The 22,271-nt window shown below is 39.3% G+C and overlaps 1 protein-coding gene across 4 annotated transcripts in view; it reads right to left on the bottom strand.

Annotated features, from left to right (window-relative positions):
• Hif1a (hypoxia inducible factor 1 subunit alpha) overlaps positions 1-22,271 on the bottom strand; it is a 48,474-nt gene that overhangs the window by 25,001 nt on the left and 1,202 nt on the right. For 3 of the 4 annotated variants that reach the window (XM_031357878.1, XM_031357876.1, XM_031357877.1), the window contains exon 1: positions 16,199-16,566. The exons of the other annotated variant lie outside the window; for it this stretch is intronic. Coding sequence is in view for 2 of the 3 variants with exons in the window: in XM_031357876.1 (XP_031213736.1) it covers positions 16,199-16,233 (35 nt within the window). In the remaining variant the exon portion in view is untranslated. Of the gene's footprint in view, positions 1-16,198; positions 16,567-22,271 lie in introns of those variants that run through there. 4 annotated transcript variants of the gene reach the window in all.

The following is a 22,271-nucleotide window of genomic DNA, read 5'->3' as shown; positions in this document are numbered from 1 at the left end:
GGGAACCCTTGGAGCTACAGTTATGGGTCTTGTGGAATGCCTGGCTTGTTATGTGGGTGTTGGGACCTGAACTCCAGCCCTCATGATTGCAGAAGTTTTCTACTGCTAAGCCACCTTTTCAGCCCCCCTGCCTTTACTTTTAAAAGTCTCAGTCTGAAGAAAATTTCAAGGAATTTTCATGTTTCCTCCTTTTTGGCATGAGTATACTCATGCTGCTTATCACTTAGGCAATAAGTATTATCATTCTAATAGTCTATATATTCTTCAACTATTAACTTATTTAATTTTTACTATCATAATTTATACTTGCACTGCAATTACACACACACACACACACACACACACACACACATACACACACACACACAGAGTTTACAGAGTTAATGAATGGTCAGACTTATATGCCAGCTTAAACAATCTAAGAATGCACACTATTAACAACCATCAAGACAAATATCCCTAATTCTAGGCTATTATTACAAAGTTTAAACACTGTTTGCAGGCAGTTGACTGCAAAAATCCAATGCTTAAAGAAGTTATACAGGTTAGCTTTTTTGAATACAGAACTAGAAGCTAAGCTACTCAGAGGAATTCATTACCAGACTAATAAATCCAAAAGCCTAATTGAAAAGCACCTACTCTGATGGCAATGAACTGCTCACCACTGATCAATAACTCTTCCAAGCAAGACAACTTTTTAAATGGACTAACCTTTATGAAGAGAGAGTCAGGCTGATAATTCAGTCCACCCTATGTCCTCCCACACATTGACATCTGCAGAACGCTAAATAAACATCTTATTTCACTATGATTTGTCTTTTTATTTGCTCAGTATCAGTCGGCTACAGCATCTTTCTATTTTGTTTGCACTCATTTTTTCTTCTTTATAAAACCAAACTAAATAATAAAGGCTGAGTCTTTCTTTTTAAACACAAAGCAGTTCAAACTTCCTTAAGTTAATGGACACAATATAATTAAAAACATAAACTGGCTTTTAAGTAAACGGTCTGCTGTTTTAACACTGAAAGATATCCTTCCTAAGATTTTTAACTTTTATAGGAAAACCAGAAGAGAGTTTACCAAAAGGTTTTGGTTCGTATTTCACAGCACATTTGAGGAGATTAAAAAATACCACTGGGCCTAGAAAGATAGCTCAGTGGTTAAGATAGAGCATTGCTCTTGGAGAGGACCTGAGTTTGGTTGTCAGCACCCATGGCAGGCAGCTCACAATGCTTTAACTAGTTACAGGAGATCTGATGTCCTCTTCTGTCCTATCAAAGTACCTGTACCCCATATACATACTTTCCCATATTTCAAAATTAAAAGGAAATTAAAAAAATTTTTTACACATATGGGTGCATGTGTGTGTACCACTTGTGTACTGTGTCCCCAACACCCACCCCCATCCCAACCCAGTGGCCAGAACAGGGTGTCGAACTTTCTGGCTCTGGTTTGATTGGGAACCAAACCTGTCTCTACAAAAGCGGCAGCAAGTGCTCCTAATCATCAAGCATCTCAACACAAAGGAGGTTTACAGACAAAAGCAGAGAGCAGAGATACTGAAACGGTTTGTGAAAGAGGACCAATGTTTTAGCAAGTTTCCCGGCTTAATCATTTCCACACTCTATGTTTTTTGATTTGTTTTCTTAGAGACAAGGTCCTGCTGTGTTGACCAGGCTGGCTTCAAACTCTAGGAGCTTCTGCCTCAGTTCTTCAATGTTAACACATGTAACACTTAGGTCTTTTTAAAGTGGATGCTAGGGATTAAACTGAGGCCCTCATGCCTCCACAGGAGTGTTATTCACTAAGCTGTTTCCTTAGTCTACTGAATCGAAAATGTTATTATAAATATAACTCCTAAACCCAGCCCAAAATGATTAGATTGATTTTGTTTTCTACAATCTTTTCCCACAAAGTGTTTTGTTAGTTTTCAGTAAATTGATTCCATATCAATTTTTCACTTTAAAAGGGGTGGAAGGTAGATGTTACTCAACAAGTATTTCATATTTGTTATTAAGAGTACTGTTATTGAGGCTAGAGAGATTGCTTAGTAGTTAAGAACACTGACTGCTTGCTCTTCCAGAGTTCAATTCCTAGCAACCATATGGTGGCTCACAACCATCTGTAATGGTTCTCTTCTTGTGTGTCTGAAGAGAGTGACAGTATACTCACATATATAAGATAAATAAGAGAGTGACAGTGTACTCACATATATAAGATAAATGAATAAATAAATAAATAAATAAATCTTTGGAAATAAAGAGTACTTTAGTAATAGGCTCTTTTCATCTGTTAATAAAACAAGAATATCTCAACCTAAGAACACTTAATAAGAGAAAAATCACAAACTGGAAAACCCAGAAAAAAATTGGTATTTTAATAATAGGTACAAACTATAGTTTTGGGACTATAATCTAAAGTACCTCCTAAAGTCTAATTTATAAACTTAAAAATGAACTTTTAGATGGGCATGATGGTGCATACCTCTAATTATACACTTTGAAGGCAGGCAGGTGGATCTCTGGGAGTTTAAGGCATAGCAAGTGCTAGGTCAGCCAAGGGTACACAGTGAGACCCTGTCTCAAATACAAAGAAGACTCCTGACTGAGTTTATTTTCCTCCTCTACCACCACCACCACCACCACCACCACCACCACCACCACCAAGGAAAAGAAATAAAGGAGGCTAGAGAAATAGCACAGCAGTTAAGAGCTGTACTTCCAGAGGACACAAGATCTAATCCTATACTCAAATCTAGCTCCAGGGGATCAGAAGCCTCTGGTTTTCATGGGCAACTGCACTTATATGCAGACACACACACACACACACACACACACACACACGCACGCACGCACACAAACACACAATTAAAATAATAAAAATAAATCTTAAGAAGGAAGACTGAGACATAATAGAAAACTTCTCTGGTTGCATCAATGTGAAGGCTAAGGCAGAAGAATCACTGTGAGTCCAAGAGCTGGAAAGCCAGCCAGGTGACATAGTTGAGACCCTTTCTGAAAAATACAAAATAGTAACCTAACCTCTTTTATCTTTCTAGAAAGACTAGAAACTTAATAATCTAAGTTTAAGATCTTGAAAATTCTATATTATCTTAAATTAATCTCATCAGAACTATTTAAATGAGAAAAAAATAAGTGGTTATATATGTCTAACGTGAATCACTGACTAGATTTCCTGTATTGGAAACTGAGAAGTAAGGTTTAGATATCTTTTTAAAGAATTCCTTCAGGGAATTGTGGGATATATTAAAATTTGGTATCTTGGGCTAGTGAGATGGCTCAGTGGTTAAGAGCACTAGCTGCTCCTTGCAGAAGGCCTAGAATTCAAGTCCCAACACTCTAATTCCAAAGGATCCAGTAACTTCTTCTGGCCTCCATAAGCAATGCATGCATGTAGTATTCAGATATATACAGGGCAAAATACCTATATACATAAAATAAAAGTAAATCTTAAAAAATTATAAAAATCACATACATTTTTTATGAGCATTTTCCATCCCCTTTTCTTTCTTTTTCCAATTAGATATTTTCTTTATTTACATTTCAAATGTTATCCCCTTTCCTGGTTTCTCCCCCCCCCAAAAAACCTATTCCTTCCCCCTACATCTTCTATTTACTTAGCAAACTACCTTATGGTATACCAGGGATAAAAGGTTCATTGAGTGATTTAGTAACTGTAGATCAAGAAACATTTTATGTCATTATTTAGTAATAATCTAAAAATAATCTTCTAGCAAATCAAATTTCAACAAGAATAAAACTAAAGAGGTGATTATTAAGCCATAGAAACTAGCAAAGAACCATCAGTAGGTTTTATAACAAATTTTATAAACATAGGCCAGTAAGTTTTGAAAAATGACAAAAATATTTTTGACTATAGCAACTAAATATACTATAAAATACTATGTAGTGTGAGCTATAATTGATGAAAATAAACCACAAGAACACTCAAAAATAAAAACAATAAGAAGAATTAAATATACAATAATACATGAATAGGGTTCAAAGACAGTCAAAAGAATAAAAGATTACATATTTTTTCAAATGCAGTATACTTAACTGAAGCCTCTGGGCATGCATCAAAAAAATGGCGGGCAGTGGTGGCACGCGCCTTTAATCCCAGCACTTGGGGGGCAGAGGCAGGCGGATTTCTGAGTTTGAGGCCAGCCTGGTCTACAGAGTGAGTTCCAGGACAACCAGGGCTATACAGAGAAACCATGTCTCCAAAACAAAACAAAACAAACAAAAAAAAACCACACACAAAGAGAGACCCAGAGACACAAAGCATTGTGTATTTTTTTGTAATATTTATTTAGTGTATATGAGTACACTGTTGCTGTCTTCAGATACACCAGAGGAGGGCATCGGATGTGAGCCACCATGTGGTTGCTGAGAATTGAACTCAGGACCTCTCGGAGAGCAGTGAGTGCTCTTAACTGCTGAGCTATCTCTCCAGCCCTGTGTATATTTTTTTAAATTGATTATTTTATTTATTTACATTTCAAATGTCATCCTTCTTGGTATCCCCTCTGCAACCTCCCTCATCCCCCCCTTTGCCTCTAAGAAGGTACTCCTCCACCCACCCACCCACCCACCTACCCCCTCCCACCTCACCCCTCTAGCATCCCCCTTCACTGGGGCAACAAGCCTCCACAGGACCAAGCACCTCACTTCCACTGATGCCAGATTAGATAATCCTCTGCTACAAATTTGGCTGGAGCCATGGGTCCCTTCATGTGTACTCTCTGGTTGGTGGTTTAGTCCCTGAGAGCTCTCTGAGGGGTCTGCTTAGTTGATATTGTTGTTCTTCCTACAGGGTTGCAATCCCCTTCAGCTCCTTCTATCCTTCCTTAGCTCTTCCACTGGAACCCCATGCTCAGTCCAATGGTTGGCTGTGAGTGTCTGCATATGTCTTACTCAGGTGCTGGTAGAGCCTCTCAGAGGACAGCCCTATTGGGTCTGCAAGTAGTTCCAGCAGATACCAATTCCTGACACTATTGCTGATTCCACTTTATTTCTTAAGATGAAATCACAGAAAGTACTTGATAAATTTGCCAATAATAAAAAATTTAAAAATGGCTACAGAATATTATGCTTGACAGAAATTTCTGTAGACTATAAATTGGCTGATTTGTAACAAAAACCCAGTCTGTTATGGCAGTGCTAGTATTGGTCACAATCTTGCTCTATGTGTGAAGTGATAATCTCAGAGACAACCAAAAAACCTGGGAGACACTTAACTCATACAATCAGAAAATCCCATTCACATGGTTAATAATGAATAACTCAAGCAGGGCAAACTGATGTTATTCCAGGAAACTAGTGCCCAAATATTAGAACAGGGAATTTCTTTTCTTCCCCCCCCCCTTTCTTTCCTAGACAGGGTTTCTCTGTGTAGCCCTGGCTGTCCTCGAACTCAGAAATCCGCCTGCCTCTGCCTCCCAAGTGCTGGGATTAAAGGCATGTGCCACCGCTGCCCAGCTCTTTTCATTTTTTTTTAAAGTCACAAATTATATGCATGCAGATGGGAAAATGCTGCACTCTCTAATTCTGCATAGGTAGTCTGTGAAGGGCTAGTGACTATAGCATTCAAATACACAAGTATACATGCCAAGTAACAATTAGATAAAGCTAGGGATTACATTATTTGACACAAATTGAGATTCTCAATTTAGCTGTTTCTTAAACCAAAGCTAAGCTGTGTGAGCTACAACTGCATTTTTTTTCCTTACACTAGTCTGAGTTGTATTTCATAACATGCAATAAAATACCGCTAGAGTTTCAAATTAAATATTAAAGACGATAAAAAATTCAAGGAAATGGCACTCTTGGAGTTAGAGAAATGGCTCCACAGTTAAGAGTAGTCATTTCTCTTAGAGAGGGCCTGGATGGATTCCTAACACCTACAAGGCAGCTCATAATCAGTTGTTAACTCCAGTTCTAGGAATACAATGCCTTCTTCTAACCTCTGTGGGCACAGTACAGACATGGTACACTTAATATACACACAGACAAAACACACATAAAATAAAAGGTAAAGAAAGAAAATGGCACTCTGAAATACTGGGCAAAGTATAAACTAATTCAAGCTTTCTCCAAGGTAAATAATCAATAATATTAAAAATACTCAAAAATGACATGGTTTTAACCCAGTGATTCCACTTCTTAAGAGTTAAGAAACATGAATTAAAGGCTATTATTAATCTTGCCTGTGTTAATAACAGGGAGCTTTAGATTTACTTTAAATGTGCCAACAGGAGAACATTATTCAGCCTTTCAAACAGCACTATTTATTGGCAATATTTAAATGTTTACAACATACACCAAGGCAAACATTTTTAGTTAGACCTTTAATAATCCCCTGTAAAATCACATCCTATGCTATGGTCTTAGGAAGCATTTACTCTTCTGATGTTTTTTTGAGAATTAGCTTTGCTATAAAGGTGAAACTGCTAAGCAGAATGGCTATACACTCATCACTAATATCTTATTTAACCTCCACTAATTCTATACACAATTCTAAAGTCATCTCCACTTTTAACACTGAACAAAATACAGATTTTTTTAAAAGTAGGTTGAAAACAATAGATCCACTATTACCTTACATTTTAAACACATTCATGAACAAGGGTCTCTAGGTAGTAAAATAATAGGTGCTCATAATTTCTGTGTATTTGTATACTTCTCAAATCTTTTCCATCCACCAAAACTTTTAAGTTTCATTAAATATTTTTAAAATGGGTCAAATGATTTTGAATATATCCAGAGAATTTCTACTTAAATGTGAATAATCAAGCTCCATTATAACTTTTTAAAAATAATATACCAGCCCCCAGTGTCTAGAGTTTCCTATGTTTTCGTGTGTGCAGATGCACATGTGTGGTAGTACACATGTGTGAAGAGGCCAGATAATAAAATTGTATGGTTCTCTAAATACCATCCAACTCTTTTTCCTTTGAGACATGGTCTCTCACTGGCCCGGAACTCATAAGTGGGCTAGACTGACTGGCCCAGCAAACATCAAGGATCTTCCTGCCTCTGTTTCCCCACTGCTACTATTACAAGTATGTGCTATACTGTAGCCAGCTTTTAAAACAGGAATTGAATTCAATCTTTCTATCAACACTTAAATAAACTATCTGCTTATTTAAGCTAGTTTTAATTTTAAAATCATAGTATGACTAGGATGACAAATAAGTACAGCCACCTCCATGACTAGTTTAAATACCTGGAAAAGTTTATTGAACAATATCCTGAAGCCAGCCATAAGACCACTGGGCAAAAATGATGCTGATGTCTACTGTGACTATGGGAGGAGATAGTTGTGCCAGCCTTGCTACTATTTGTTACTGTTACCCTTACCAAGGTATAAGTAAATTTGTGGAGAAGATAGGAAGAGAATTTAGATATCTATGAAGAAAAGTCAAAGAGTATTACCTTTTAATTTTCTTCTTTTTAGGCAAAGGAAGGGAAAAAGACAGGAGAAAATACAGGTTAAGTGAAACAAAGAATTAAGGGAACCAAAAAAGGCTCAGACCAAGGAGTCAGATCTCTGAAGAACAGATCCTCAGACTAGACGAGAAAATTCAAAGGAGAAACTGAGCTGTTCTGATCTAAAGATCCTGCAGAAAGCAAGAACACCAGACGGGGATATCTTGTGGACTTTGCGTGGTGACAATCAATCAAAACAGAAGAAACATTACACCTCAGCAGTTGCTGAGGTCATGTGCCTTCATTTTTTGTCTTTAGAGACCTACATTACAGGTCTAAAACACCTAATATTCCCAAGTAGAAATATGGGACTCTAATGGCATTCACAAGATTTATGTTACTATATACATTTAATAGGTTTTAAACAGACTCCATAGACTTTAATGCTTTTTTTCACCATAGGTTATGTTTACCATCTGTAATTTATATTCATTGATAAAAACAAATCGTTATCCAACCTAAGGTCATCAATTATGCTTCAAATTAAAACCTCAACATTAAATTCGTTGTAGGACTTGAAAGCTCAAAATTAAAAGAAAGTATTTCATATTAGACATTAAATGATATTTATTTGCACTACTTAAAGCACTATCTGCTTTTTAAAAAAATATTCTCAAAATTACATCATATTAATTCAAGAAGAAAGGAAATTCAGTGAATCAAATACTGAATATTAATATTTCTTGGGGGTAAAAACTGTTCAAGAATGTATACGCTTCAGGATAATGCCACTGATACATTAATCTCCACTAAACAATTTTTGTTCTATTTCATGTTTTGATTTTGAGACAGGATTACTATATAACCCAGGCTAGCCTCAGACTTGGCAATCCTCTTGCCTCAGCTTCCAGAATGCTGAATCATAGGCTTGTACCACCATTTCCAGCTTCTAAATAGGCTTTTTTGGGTAATAATTTTCAACTTTCTCATATCTATAAGCCAAAGTCTTCTTATCACATAGATAAATTCATAATCATCTCAAAGGCCTTCTAAAATTAAAGGAAGACATGATTAGGGAATTAAATTATCTCAAACCAACTAGTCTTTGCATTCTTAGTTATGAACTGCAATTGTTAATCAGTTAATAGTAACAAGATCTAAAAATAATGCCTAGCACAAAGCAACTGCTAGTAATACCAAGTAAGAACCGCAAACATTATAATACAAATGTTAGGTCACACTAGCCAATTAGTAATAAAGCGGAGTTTTAAACTTAGGCACCCTTTTTTTTGTTTTTCTTTGAGACAGGGTCTCTCTAGACAGCTCTGTCTAACCTGGAACTCACTAAATTCCCAGAGGTCTGCCTGCCTCTTGCCTCCTTAGTACTAGGATTAGAGCTATGCATACTACCTGCATAAAGCCCAGGCGCTCTTAATTGAAGTACTTTCACTCATAAGAAAGACCATCTCTTTAATGCCCCATACACTATAAAATCATGTAATTAATATACAAACAGAAAATGAACACAGAATGTGAAAAAGGATATGAAAGTATACCAAAGAGTATAATTTTAGCTTATATAGTTAATGAAATCCTATCTGTGTGCTTATACTAAAAAGCAGATTTGAGGGTGAGAGGGAGATGGTTCAGTCACTAAAGTGCTTGACACATAAGCATAAAGACCCAAATTCAGGCTCCAGAAAAGTCAGGCTTGGTATAGCACACTTGCAATCCCAGTGCTGGGGAGGCAGAGATAGGGCAGACCCCTGGAGCTCACTGAACATCTAGTGAGCCCTAGGTCCCAAGTAGGAGATCCTGCCTCAAAAACATGGTGCATAGTTTCTCAAATATGATACTGGAGAATGGCTTCTAACCTTCACATACATACATATATAACAGCACATGTGTATTTATGTACACACACATAAACACATGAGGAAAATATTGTGTTAATACTAATCTTTAAGTGACAAAATCACAAGCATACTTTTTACATACTTTTAGGTATTTCACTAATGTTTGATATGCTTTTGAACAATCATTTTCAAAATTATTTCAATTCAGGGCTATGTAGTGTCTTATTCATAATAGCACATATTATGTTAATTAAAAGGAATGAAGTAGCTCTTATAACTAGCAATGAAAGACAGTCAAGATAGTATTAAAGGAAAAAAGACTGAATGAAGAAATATGCATAAAACAAAGGGGGAGGCAGAACACATAACATAGTCTACTTATGTAAATAGGAAGTTATGTGAATTAAAATTTCTCTCAGAGACACATTAAACTGTAGGAGTAATTGCTTTCTCAAGCAGGTAGTAGGGAAGTGAACTTTAAGTTTTTCTTTTATTCTTATTTATAATTCAGGATATTTTCTTTTTTTACAATGAAACATAAATTATGTAGTAACTGTGTATTTTTATTTTTTATAGAAAAGTTTAAATATTCTCTGAGAAAGCTTGGATTGTAGTCTGACCATAAAAACCTAAAGGCCAGATCTGAAGTTTTATCCTAATTCTTCAAGAGATTCTGGAATGTTTTTTGTTTACTATAGCAGAATTGAATTGGTTACCTTCTTTAAGGCAATAAGCAAAACCCAATAGCAGCCTGTTAATTCTAAGCTCCCAACACTATTGTTGTCCCAAGGATGACCTTTCCAGTAGATGAACTTTTTAAAGCAGTATTTCTATTTTAATCATTGTTATTCCATCAGCAAAACGCCTTCACAGTTAACAGCTATCAATATTTTATTTGATATGTATCATATTTGCATAAGGATACATATATTTAATGCAAGTAACACAAGAAACAGGCATGGGAAATTAAATAGTTTACCCACTGTTACACAATGGAATCTTTGGCAGTCAGGCTTCAGAGAACATGCATTTACCCACTTGAGATAGACAGGTGAAACACACATATTCAAAAATTTTTGTTAAAAATGAAACAAGAATGAATACTTTCCACTTGTTTATCTAGCAGATCTTCCCCAACAATACACAGATGCTTCATGTTTCTCAGTGTTCTGAACATGGAGAACTAAGAGGCATTTTTAACATGCCTTAAAGGATACTAACTTACTTCCCAGGCCTTGAACATATTACACACCCAGGCTTATCAATAAAATATGTCCTCTAGTCTGATTCTAATAAAAAGAAAAAGTATCAAAAAGGTGACAGAAAATTAAAATTAAAAACATATGAGAATTCCAAAGCATAAGAATCATTCTTATGAAAAATAACCAGGAGATACAGGAAAAGACAATTCTCTGTATTCTCTTTGCTCATCCAATTGTCCATCAGTTGTTTGATTTGTTCACTCGAATACTTAGGGCTCATGTGCATCTGTATTCCCTATTAGATGTTCTTTAAATTCAGTCTATTTGGGACTTTGCCTATAGAAACACATACCCAATTTTAGAATGGAAAACAGGAGTTATCTCTTTACAGAAACTTGCTTAGTATCTAAATTTATAAGAAAAGGCCCGTAGGAACTAAAACACATCACACTACTTTAAGACTCCAAGTTTCCCCTTAAACTCTGCTTACTTTTACCAGTGTTTTTAGGTGGGCAAACTTATCTTCACATACATAACATTTGTAATTCGTCAGTGAAAACAGCACCATTAAAGAACACTTAATTTGTCTAATTATGACGGTTCTAAACATAAGCTGTGTTCCACCACTAGCTTTTTCCTATTAACAAGGAAAATAAAATTTCAAAATGATACCTTAAAATAATCATTATATTTAGTATTCTAACCAAGTAGAATTTAATAAGAAAATACTAATAAATGATAGTAGAGATGGGCAGAACAACTAGATGGAAACATTTTGTTTTATTAAAAATGATACCATTTTAATTACTATCTTAAATGGAGCTTTATCTTCAATAGAACAGGCATATTTTAGTTGACATTAAATATTTCTTTCTGAGAAAATTTTAAGAGACTAACACTTTCCAGGTTTCTAGAAAAATTTCATTCCTATTTTAAAGCTTTCATTATTTTTAAAAGCTTTTACTTACAAACTGTTCTTTGACATTTTGTTCTGTTTGTTTGAAATTAGCTTCATGTCTACCGATCATCCTCTAGCTACTAAAGATATAATCTCTTCACTATATTAGGATGACCACCACAAAGAACAAAAATTCTGCCCCACAAAAACCCCTACAAAGTGCTAGAAAGGCTACAGAGAAATGGTCTCTGTGCACAATTGATAGGAATATTATTACAAAGATAGAAACTGCTATGGAAAAAGTAAGGAGGGTCCACAAAAAACTTATTTGTTGCCTTATAATTTAACAGGACTAACAGGGAGCAGTACTTTGGTGAGATATTTACACATACACACTCAGCAGCACAACAGAAGCAAAAGAGAGGCAATCCAAGTGTCAATGAACAAAGAATATGGCAACAGAACTCTTAGAAAGAAGAGAAACTCTAGCTGGGCGGTGGTGGCGCCTTTAATCCCAGCACTTGGGAGGCAGAGGCAGGTGGATTTCTGAGTTCGAGGCCAGTCTGGTCTAAAGAGTGAGTTCCAGGACAGCCAGGACTATACAGAGAAACCTTGTCTCGGGAAAAAAACAAAAAAACAAAAAACAAAGAAGAGAAACTCTAAACACACTTTATAAATCATCTGAGGTGAATTCCACAAAAAGGCAAAACCTACCATGACTCTAGTTACATTTATATCTATCTAGAGTAGTCAGGTTTATGATTCAGAGATTCAGAATGGTGGCCCCACAGGCTAAGACTAGTGGGAAGCTGGGAGCTATAAAATGGCCATAGATTCTGTTTTGCAAGAAGAAAAAGTTGGTTACATGACAAAATTTGCCACAACTAAAATTTATACTTAGAAATGGCTAGAATAGGATAGTTTGATAGTTTTTGAAACAACTAAATAAAACATACACAATCAGTTCAAACACTATAGAGAGAAAGTCATGGAGTAATCTCTTGATTTATGTTTTACAATTTTGAACTCTTTATATTACATTTGTCTAAAACACTATTCCTGGCAAACAGACGAGTCTTTATTTTTATTGGAGAAACCATGAACCTTAATATCAAATTCAATACACACACCAAGTACTTCATTCTTGATACTTCAAGAGATGGAAACAAAATTGCTATAATTAAATTTTTATGATTAAACATTCTCACTATACCAAAAATGCTGGGCAACGACAACATTGGCTTGTTAAATTCTTTTTCAAACCCTTCAGAGTCAAGCAGAAAACATGCAATAAATACCTATACCACAAGCAGGAGATGGCTAGGTAAAACCTACCTATTGCTGTCTAGTCCCAAAGGGAGGGGAACAGAAACAAAGTAACTTTTTTCTTGTAAGTTAAAATCAGTTTCTTGGTAGTTCAACACCACAGCTATATTTAGGTTACTTTCTCCTGATGAGAAGACAGGCCATTGTTAACAATCTTAGATTAAAAAAAAAAAGGTCATGTAGTGTCTCAGACATCCATCTTTTAACCTAAATCTCTAATATCCATGTAATAATTATCATATAACCAACATCATAAACTATTTTACATTCTTGACAGCAAAAGTCAAGAGACTAATCTGTCTTAGCCTCCTATATACTATCCTTGGCATACAAAATACTGGAATGTAAGCACAATATCTAAACCTTGAGCCTGGACAACAGTCACACAGAGTTGAGACAATCTCTAGATTTCACAAGGTGCCTTTGGAGTGGACTGGAACATGTTAAAATGCCCTGACAACCAAGTAACACTAAATAAGAAAGTGTACTAACCCATGTTTCATAAAACTGAGCTGTAAGCATCTGACCAACACAAGATCAAAGCCTTGCCCTGAGAGGAAGGCCAACAGTCTTAACTATGGAGGTAGAAATAAACAAAGCACCATATTGCTATTAAATTCCTGCAGAAACTAGTATTTATACTTGTTTACTCAAAATGTAAGCACCAGAACAAGGAAAAAAAAAAGTAAGTTCCTACCAATTCTAAAACTACATTCCCTTAGGTGTCTCTCTTGCTAGAGTGAACAGCAAGACTAGCATATGCTTATGACTAGAGCCCAGAGTAGATTCAAAATGACCTATTTAGGAAGGAAACACTGGGATTGGGAACTGTGATGAGGTGCCTAGAGTCTATCATATGTTCAGCTAAACAACTGGTGCTAGATACCATGGTCCAAGGACAGGGTTTCAGCAGGAAAAGAACCCTTTCCAGCCTTTGAATTCAGAGCCAGTCTTCTCATTTTTTGGTTATAAGAAAAAAAGTGCATGAAGGCACAGAAGAAAGGTTTGAAGGTTATGAAAGTCTGAACTATAACTTTAACAGTTAACACCTATTTTCAAGTATATAAAATGCTACAAAGCCTCCCATTCCGTGTGCTGGCCACTAAGGGCTTTAAACCATTATCTTGTTTTCAGAAGGGTAATAATATCCTTTTTTTTGGGGGGGGGGATATAATCTACAAGTATTCAGTACCTTGCCAGCAGTCACAAGTGGAAAGGCTTGGGACTCCAACTTGTGGGTTTCCATCTGCCCCTGAATTCCTACCCTCTAAATCAGTAGACTACTGATCCCTCAAACAAGGGGGAAAGCTAAATTGTAATAAAAATTTTATTAATAAATGAATTTCTTGATTTTTAGTGATCAAAGCTAAAAGGAGTAATTAAGAAATGTCTTTAAGAGATTTTACTTTAGTGACTCAAAAACTTTTTTTTTAGGAGGGGAACTTTGAAAGTTCAGCTAGAAACAGAACGAGCTTGACATTCTTTTGAAATCTAAGAATCCATACACATACTAGGTCAATCAAGTTCAGCCCCAACAGCTAGTGAGTCAACAGCACATAAGTACTGTTAAATCTACTATGTACTTTCTGTTCTGCTTTCTTCCAAATCTTCAAGGTTTGAGTTTTCTATACTCTCTATTACAAAAGCAAAATCCTTTCCCCCATGTTCACTCTGGAGGCTCATTTAAGATGGAATAAATGGAGAAAGAAAATTTTTACCTCTCAATTTTTCAACTAAATTATGATTACAAAAAGACATATTTAATAAATGGCATCTAAGGGTTGTTGAGGGGCCCATCACTCATGTTTATTATCTTTTAGTGGTATTAAGAACCTCTATATTAAGAAATATAATCCCATCTGATCTAAAGCTGCTAACATCTCAAACGAGAAAAATTAAATTAACAGATGGTTCTGAGGAAAGCCTAAAAACCATTTAGAACTGGACCCGATGCACAACTTACTTACTTATCCATTATAAAACTACTTTTGATTTAAAATTTAAAAAAATCAGCATATATGAAAGAGAAGTGATTGGTGTATAACTTGGTGTATTATATTAAGATAATTCAGCATTTAATAAGGACAGTAAGTGCACAATGGCAATCTGCCTAAGGTTTAGAGAATAGCAGCCCATCATATCATCAAAAGCATTGTAGTCACTTCTGCAAAATTAATTGCAACTAATTCTGGTAACTCGTGGAGTTAAGTCTAGACTTGCATGCTCACTTTAAAACATTTTCAAAGTGCTGCTTCCTTTGATGCATACAAACTAAGCCCTGGACCTTCTATGGAATAAAGACCAAGACAAGGAAGGGATGTACAGAACAGCAGGAAAATGAGTAAGTTTATCTCTTCTGCTGATATGGATAAGGGGAATTAATCTCTTCCAGAAGACTGGAAGGACTTAACAGTAAATTAAGCCAGCCTTGTAACACAGCTCTTACTACAAACCTTCAACTCCTTAAACTATTTTTTCTCAAGGTTAAAATATCGAAGTAGACAAAACTGTGTGCTGGCGGCAGGGGTCGATCTTACCACCACTAGCTGCACTCATAATTCTATAATTTTCTCCTTAGACTCAAACCACAAGAGGTTTCATAAACTTACACTGAGTTCTCACAGAAGATTCCTCACTTCGGATGTATGTTTTTTTGATACAGTTCTTTTCAGGCGTTTCAATAAATTTGCAACATTTTAACTGATGGTTTTCATTTGCTTTCATTATATACACCCCCCCCCACCCCACCCCCCAGTCTCATTAAATCATCGGCCCAAGTTTAACCAAAACTATCCGTAAATTATTTTCAGGAGTGAATGAGGCATACAGATATTCATACAAAACGTCTGGGCTCTCCTGACAGGTGATGCAGACACAAGTTTGTAGAAATTGGAAGTTGTTTAAAATGATGCCATTTTCCTAAATTCCCGTTACTCTGACGGAGGCAAGTTTTTCCGGATTACAACAAAACCTGCACGTGCAAACTGGAAAGTTAGCATCTTCGGGCACCCCCCACCCCCGAAGAAACTCCCTAACCTACAAAGGCAGGGGCGGCCGCGGCGCAGCGAGGTGGTTCGGGGGAGCCCCGGGTCGGCCTCGACCCCAGGAAGCTGGCAGCGCGTACAGGGTCCGCCCGGGGCCGGGTGCTCGCAGCTAACGCGGAGGACCGGGCGGGAAGGAAGGCGCGGGAGCGAGGGGCGTATTCAGCCCTGGCCAGCTCGGCCGGATGGGCGCGCGGGGCAGGCTGGGCTGAGACGGCGCGGGGCGGGTGTCCGGGGCGGAGACCCCAGCCCCGCTTAGCGCTGAGCCCGCGACTCCCACCCCCCGCGCCAAGATGGCGACGTGGACCGCGGGGGAGCCCGGCGCGTGAGGCTGGGGGTGGGGGGGACGGAAGGGGAGCGGAGACAAAAAAAAAAAAAAAAAAAAAAAAAGGGCCAGCCCACGGAACGCGGCGGCCCGGCTTACTTTTTCTTCTCGTTCTCGCCGCCGGCGCCCTCCATGGCGAATCAGTGCCCGCGTTGTCTTCCGGGCCGGCGGCCCCCGGGCTCGCTCCGGCCTAAGCGCCGGCTCCGTCCGCACGCGCAGAGAAAGGGACAAGTCCAGAGGCGGGGTGCGAGGCGGGACGCCCCCCGGGACGGCGAGGCGGGAGCTGCAGGCTGCGCTCGCCGAGCTCCGGCTCGGGTTCCTGGGCGCTCCTCCGGCTAGCTTGTCAAGGCCTGGCCAGACCCTGCCCGCGACGGCAGCGGGGACAGTCCTCGCGTCCCCTCAGACGAGGAGTCTCTGTGCACGGAGGCGCTGAGGCAGCGGCAGGGGGCGGGCAAGGGCGGAGGCGCGCTCGGGCGCGCGGCGAGGGGAGGGGAGCCGAGGGGGCGCGCGCGCGCCCGCGGAGCCCGGCGCGCGCGGGCCCGCGGGCCCGCCTCACCTGAGCGGAGGCGGGTTCCGCGAGAGCCAATGGTGAAGGACGCAGGCGGCCAGGCCCCACCCCAGCCCACGTTGCTCTCAGCCAATCAGGAGGAGGTCAGCTGAGCCCCAGCTGGGACGAGCTGCCCCGCTCACGTGCTTGTCTGTGTGCAGCTAGGGAGGGAAGAGAAAAGGGGGCGACCGACGGGTGCAGCTGAGCCCAGGTCTGGGGACTCTGCTCCTTCCACGGAAAGCTGCGTCTGGCTTTGGGAGGCGCTGCTGGAGCGAGTGGGCTGCCAAGCCTGGGTCTGAGCCTGGCTCGCCCCGCCCAGCTCTCTGTGGAGTTAGCTGAGGCTCGCTTACTCCTTAGCTGCGTGGCTAGACTGGGTCGCCGCCCATCCCGCCTGAGTTTCCAGTTGCAAAAAAAGCCAACTTTGCGTCCTGGCAGCCAGCCCCCTGGTGTTAAGAGTCGGGTCCCTCCTTCCCAGGTGACCGGACGCAGCTCAGTCTCCCGGCTCTCTGCCACAGAACAAGGGAAGTCTCTTAAGTCATTAAGATTTTTCTGGGTCAAAGTTTGACTACTGAGCAAATGCAAAGAAGAATATAAAACAAATCCCTCTTGCAAAACCTCAGAAGGGGAGTGAAGTTGCAGGGACATTTGAAAATAAACTATCTTAAGCATTTACGAATAAATAACAGCTTCAATAAGTGAGAGCACAAGCCTGAATTTGAGGGACACGACAGGAAAAGGCATTGAGTAGACTTATTTTGCTTTCATGAAATGGATGCAGAAAAGGTGCAAGAATTGTTTCAGGCTGAAACAAAACTAATTGTTTCACTGTTTAGACTGAAAGAAGGAAGACCTCCAACCTACAGACTTTGACAGGACTGCTCACAGGCTACGCTGGGAGCTATGGATCAAAGCAGTCGCTTTGGTCGGTCTTTGGAAGCATAAACGTTAGGCCTGTGGATATGGTGTTTGTTTGTGTGTTTGTTTGTTTTTATCGTATTCCAAGCCCAACAAAGAAACACACACACATTTTGTGTGTGTGTGTGTGTGTGTGTGTGTGTGTGTTGGATATAGAGCTGAGTCTGAATCTGGGGTCTCTGAAACTGACCTGACACTAGACTGTTTAATGACTCTTCTTTGCCTTGTTAGTACGTTGTTACGATCTAACTTTGGGTTGTATAATAATGTAGATATCTGTGGTACATTTAAATTGCATTCAAATCCAAAAACAACGCTCTCTAAAAATATACATAAAGTCCAGGTCTAATAAGACAATAAACAATGCATAAAGCATCTCAATAGACCCATGAAGGTATGATTACAGCTGGAGATTTAGCTCAGTAGTAGAGGAGTGGCCTAGCATGCACAAGGCAACTGGCTTCAAAAAAGAAGCTAAGACTATATAAATTGATTTGAACACTATTTTTGTTTGAAATCTAGAACATACCTCTGAAAGAGCTATAAGGTATATATAAAAAGAGTAAAAGGCCAAAAATAATTACTTGTTTTTCATTTTGTTTTGTTTTAATCATGGAATTGTGTGTGTGTGTGTGTATATATATATAAAACACCCTGAAAATACAGTGTTAAGAACAATAGCTGCAGAATTCAGAGTGAGCTTGGTTATAAGCACCAGTCATTTAACCTCACAATCTTTGAACCTCTCTGTGCCTCAGTTTATTCATTTGTAAAATAGAGAAGATGGAACTTATGCTCCAGAGCTAGGGATGACTATAACACACAGAAAGCACTTGAAACCACATAGGGCAATAGGAAGCCATCGTTAAACGCTGGGGTCTTGTTCTTGTAATCCCCAAGAACAAATTCATGCCAGTGGCAATTGTCGCGCTTCTGTAGACTCACCAGTTTCAAGTGTTCAGAAATGGTGTTAGTGCAAATGCTTATAGAGTCCCCCCCTTTTTTATTCTGACATTGTAATGTCAGAAAAATAAAGTCCTGGAATGTTTGCATCTCAATAAATGAGGGCAGTTGCTGAAAGCACCAATCATTTCTTTTCTTATAACTTAAGCAGTTCTCACTGGTTAGGAATCACAGCTGTAGAATATAATATTCTTGGGATAAAATTATGAGCATTGTGTAATAGCAGGTCTAACTCACTTGAAAGTTTTTTTTTTTTTTAAAAATCATTTTGGAAGGTTTAAACAATGATAATTCATCAGACAAGATATTTTTGACTATGTATTACAGTTTCCTCAAGCTCCCATTTCCCTTTGTAAAAATTTACAAATTATGATATTTTGTGCATGGCCATAATACAACCATGGGGAACAGTAATATTTAAGCAAGTAGTTAAGTTACAAAAGTACCAAATACTGTCTCCTAATTCAGATAATCCTGCTAGCAACAGATCCCTAAAAGGCAAATTTTCCCATTGAATAAAATTAAAATCACTCTTTATATGAGCTACCTATTAGCACATGCATTTCTGTTGTTACCAAATAAGTACATGTGGGTGAGCAGTCTTCTTTCCTCATTTCATAATCTGCACAACTGTCCAAGGTCCACTCCAACTCACTTTGCAGACCTTACTAAGGAGTTTAAGAGAGCATTGCAAAATGACTTCATTGACCTTTGACCTAATTGGCAGTGATTCACCAAGGAGTCAGGGTAAAACCTGAATTTAAATTACTACAAAAACTTCGGAGCAATGAGCCCCCTGAAAGTGAAACATACCAAGTACACATGGTTTAAACCACAGCCAGCTTCTGGGAAGATGAGCCTCACAAAGTGACTCCTGGCTTAGTATTTGCATCTGCTGTGGCTGTTCCTTTTCCTCCCCCTCCTCCTCCCCCTTCTCCTCCCCCCCTCCTCCTCCCCCTTCTCCTCCCCCTCCTCCCCCCTCCTCCTCCCCCTTCTCCTCCCCCTCCTCCTCCCCTTCTCCTTCCCCTCCTCCTCCTCTTCTCCTTTTTCTTTGTATATTTGTAACAATAACAATGATAAAAGCATACAATTTGGGAAGAATGTGTTAAGAAAATGGAAGTATCAAACATTTTTTCTTCTTAACAGGGATTGAAACAAAATAAAGATGTATATTGTCTGAGTTTATGCAAAATACAAGTAGAAAATTTGAAAGTAGCACTTTCTCATTCAGAAAGTGACACAACACGGACGTCAGAGGACAACTTTCAGGAGTCAGTTTTGCCTTCCATCAAGAGATGAAGCTCAGGCTATTGGGTTGGCATCACCAGTGACCTTACCCCTGCTCTATGTGACCAGTCTGGACAGGCTTCTTAAAGAATTCGCAAAGAAATGCCAAGGGCTTTCCTATTTTCTGTCTCATATGCACAGAGCTTAGGACCTGTTGCTGGGGGTATAACTGACTGGTAAAGCTGTTGCCTAGTATGTCCTGGGTTTAATATTCAGTACCACTAAAACCAAACTAAGACACATACACACACATACACACACCCACACACAACCCAAAAATTGTCATTTTTATCTCCACGACAAGGAGCTAATCAAACTGAAATCTATAGTTATCTAATCAGAATTGAAGTCACAGAGGAACTACTGATGCAGACAGCTCAACAGCTCTCCTAGCTAGTGTTATCATTGTTGTGATAAACACCAGAGCCAAAGCAAGTTGCTGGGAAAAGGGTTTATTCAGTTTATGCTTTCAAATCAGTGCTAATCACTGAAGGAAGTCAGGGCAGGAACTCAAACAGGGAGGAACCTGATGCAGAGGCCATGGAGGGGTGCTGCTTAGTGGTCTGCTCCTCATGGCTTGCTCAGCCTACTTTCTTATAGAACTCAGAACTACCAGCCTAAGGATGGGACCACCCACAGTGGGCTAGATCCTCCCCCATCAATCACTAATTAAGAAAATGCCCTACAGGCTTGTCTGCAGCCTACTCTTTGGACATTTGCTTAATTGAGGTTCCCTCCTCACAGATGACTTGGGACAAGTTGACAAAACTGTCCAGCACGTCAGGAGATCACAGTTACTGGGAGCAGAGCTACTGCCACAGCCAGAGATGTATCAGCAGGAGCACTTGAACCTGCAGTCCAGGTCACAGCATTTGTCACAGCACAGAGCAACTTGCACACTTAAAACTCCAGATGCTCTCCCCACCATGTACTTTCCTTGAGGTTTGCTATTGAAAGATGTCTGAATTCCCCTCTAGGAACACAACCAGCTCCGGGGATGAAAATATGAGACCAATGTCCTTTTGCTTTTGTCAAAGGGGTATCCACATGCACATGTGGGGTGCTATGTGATCCTTTAAAAATGCTCTTAGACTAAGAGAAAGAAGAAAGAGATTTAAAAGGAGTCTTTAAGGAGCACTGAGGGGGAACAAAGGGCAATGGAATCTACAACACAACATGAAGGCAAGAGGAGGGGCTACTGGGAAGGAGGGAAAGCAGCTAGGTGGGGACCAGGGGACAGCGGTGAGGTCAGGACCAGAGTGTGATGACATGTATGTTTTATGAAACTGTCACAGTAGAACCCACTACTTCATACGGTAACCCTTAAAACAAAGTAGAAAATACAAAAGTAAAATAAGAATGAGAATTAAATACTTCTAGATCTCTCCTTCTCCACTAGGCTCAACAGCCCTTCAGGAAAATGAGTTTATTGGTACCTTAGTAATTGGGGGTCTACCAAAGACAACTAAATCTAAACAAAGGGAAACACAGATTCTAGCCAGTTCTAGCCTCACCATAGGAAAAGGGAGATACTCAGAGCAACAACACAGCTGAGATGCAATCATGGGACTGTGGAATGCTGCCATACCCCCTCACCTCACCACCACATCAGAGTGCTTGCCTGTCCATTAACAGAACACCACACCTAAAAGAACTCAAGCCTCTCATCCTATTGTAGGAGCATTTACAGACACCCAAACACAAGATGGCAAACAAAAACATAGACAATAGAGGAAATTTTAGCCTCCAATTGCTTCAGCAAATAAGAACCTAACTCTTAGTCATACTAAAACTGTATACGATGTAGGTCTGTCTACCACGTTCCTAATACAGCTCATCTGTCTTCAAATAAGAAGTGCTAAGGCAAAATAAAGTGGGGGAGGAGAGAAAAAGAAGAAATAGAAGAGGGGGTTAGTCAGGTGCTTATGGCTCAAGCATGGGGACTTGGGTTCAATCCCACAATCCATGCAGAGAATAGAGTGGCATGTTTCTGTAATCCCAATGCTGGGACGGTGGAGGCAGGAGGAGTCTTGGGTTTCACTGGCTAGCAAATCTAGCCAAATTGGTGAGAGACCCTGTCTCAATAAAGAAAGAAAGAAAGAAAGAGAGAGAGAGAGAGAGAGAGAGAGAGAGAGAGAGAGAGAGAGAGAGAAAGAAAGAGAGAAAGAAAGAAAGAAAGGTGCAAAGTGCCTGAGGAAGACACCTGGTGCCAACTTTATGGTTTTCACAAGCACATGCATACTCATGCATGTGTATCCTCTTATATATGTGTATTGGTCCTCTCTCTCTCTCTCTCTCTCTCTCTTTCTCTCTCTCTCTCTCTCTCTCTCTCTCTCACACACACACACACATACACACACACATTCTCTCTTTCTCTGTCTGTCTGTCTGATTGTCTGTCTGTCTGTCTGTCTGTCTGTCTCTCTCTCTCTCTCTCTCTCTCTCTCTCACACACACACAC

This window comes from Mastomys coucha, unplaced genomic scaffold (assembly GCF_008632895.1).
Source record: "Mastomys coucha isolate ucsf_1 unplaced genomic scaffold, UCSF_Mcou_1 pScaffold6, whole genome shotgun sequence".
In the NCBI taxonomy this organism is placed as follows: domain Eukaryota; kingdom Metazoa; phylum Chordata; class Mammalia; order Rodentia; family Muridae; genus Mastomys; species Mastomys coucha.
This window is presented reverse-complemented; position numbering and strand designations above follow the sequence as displayed.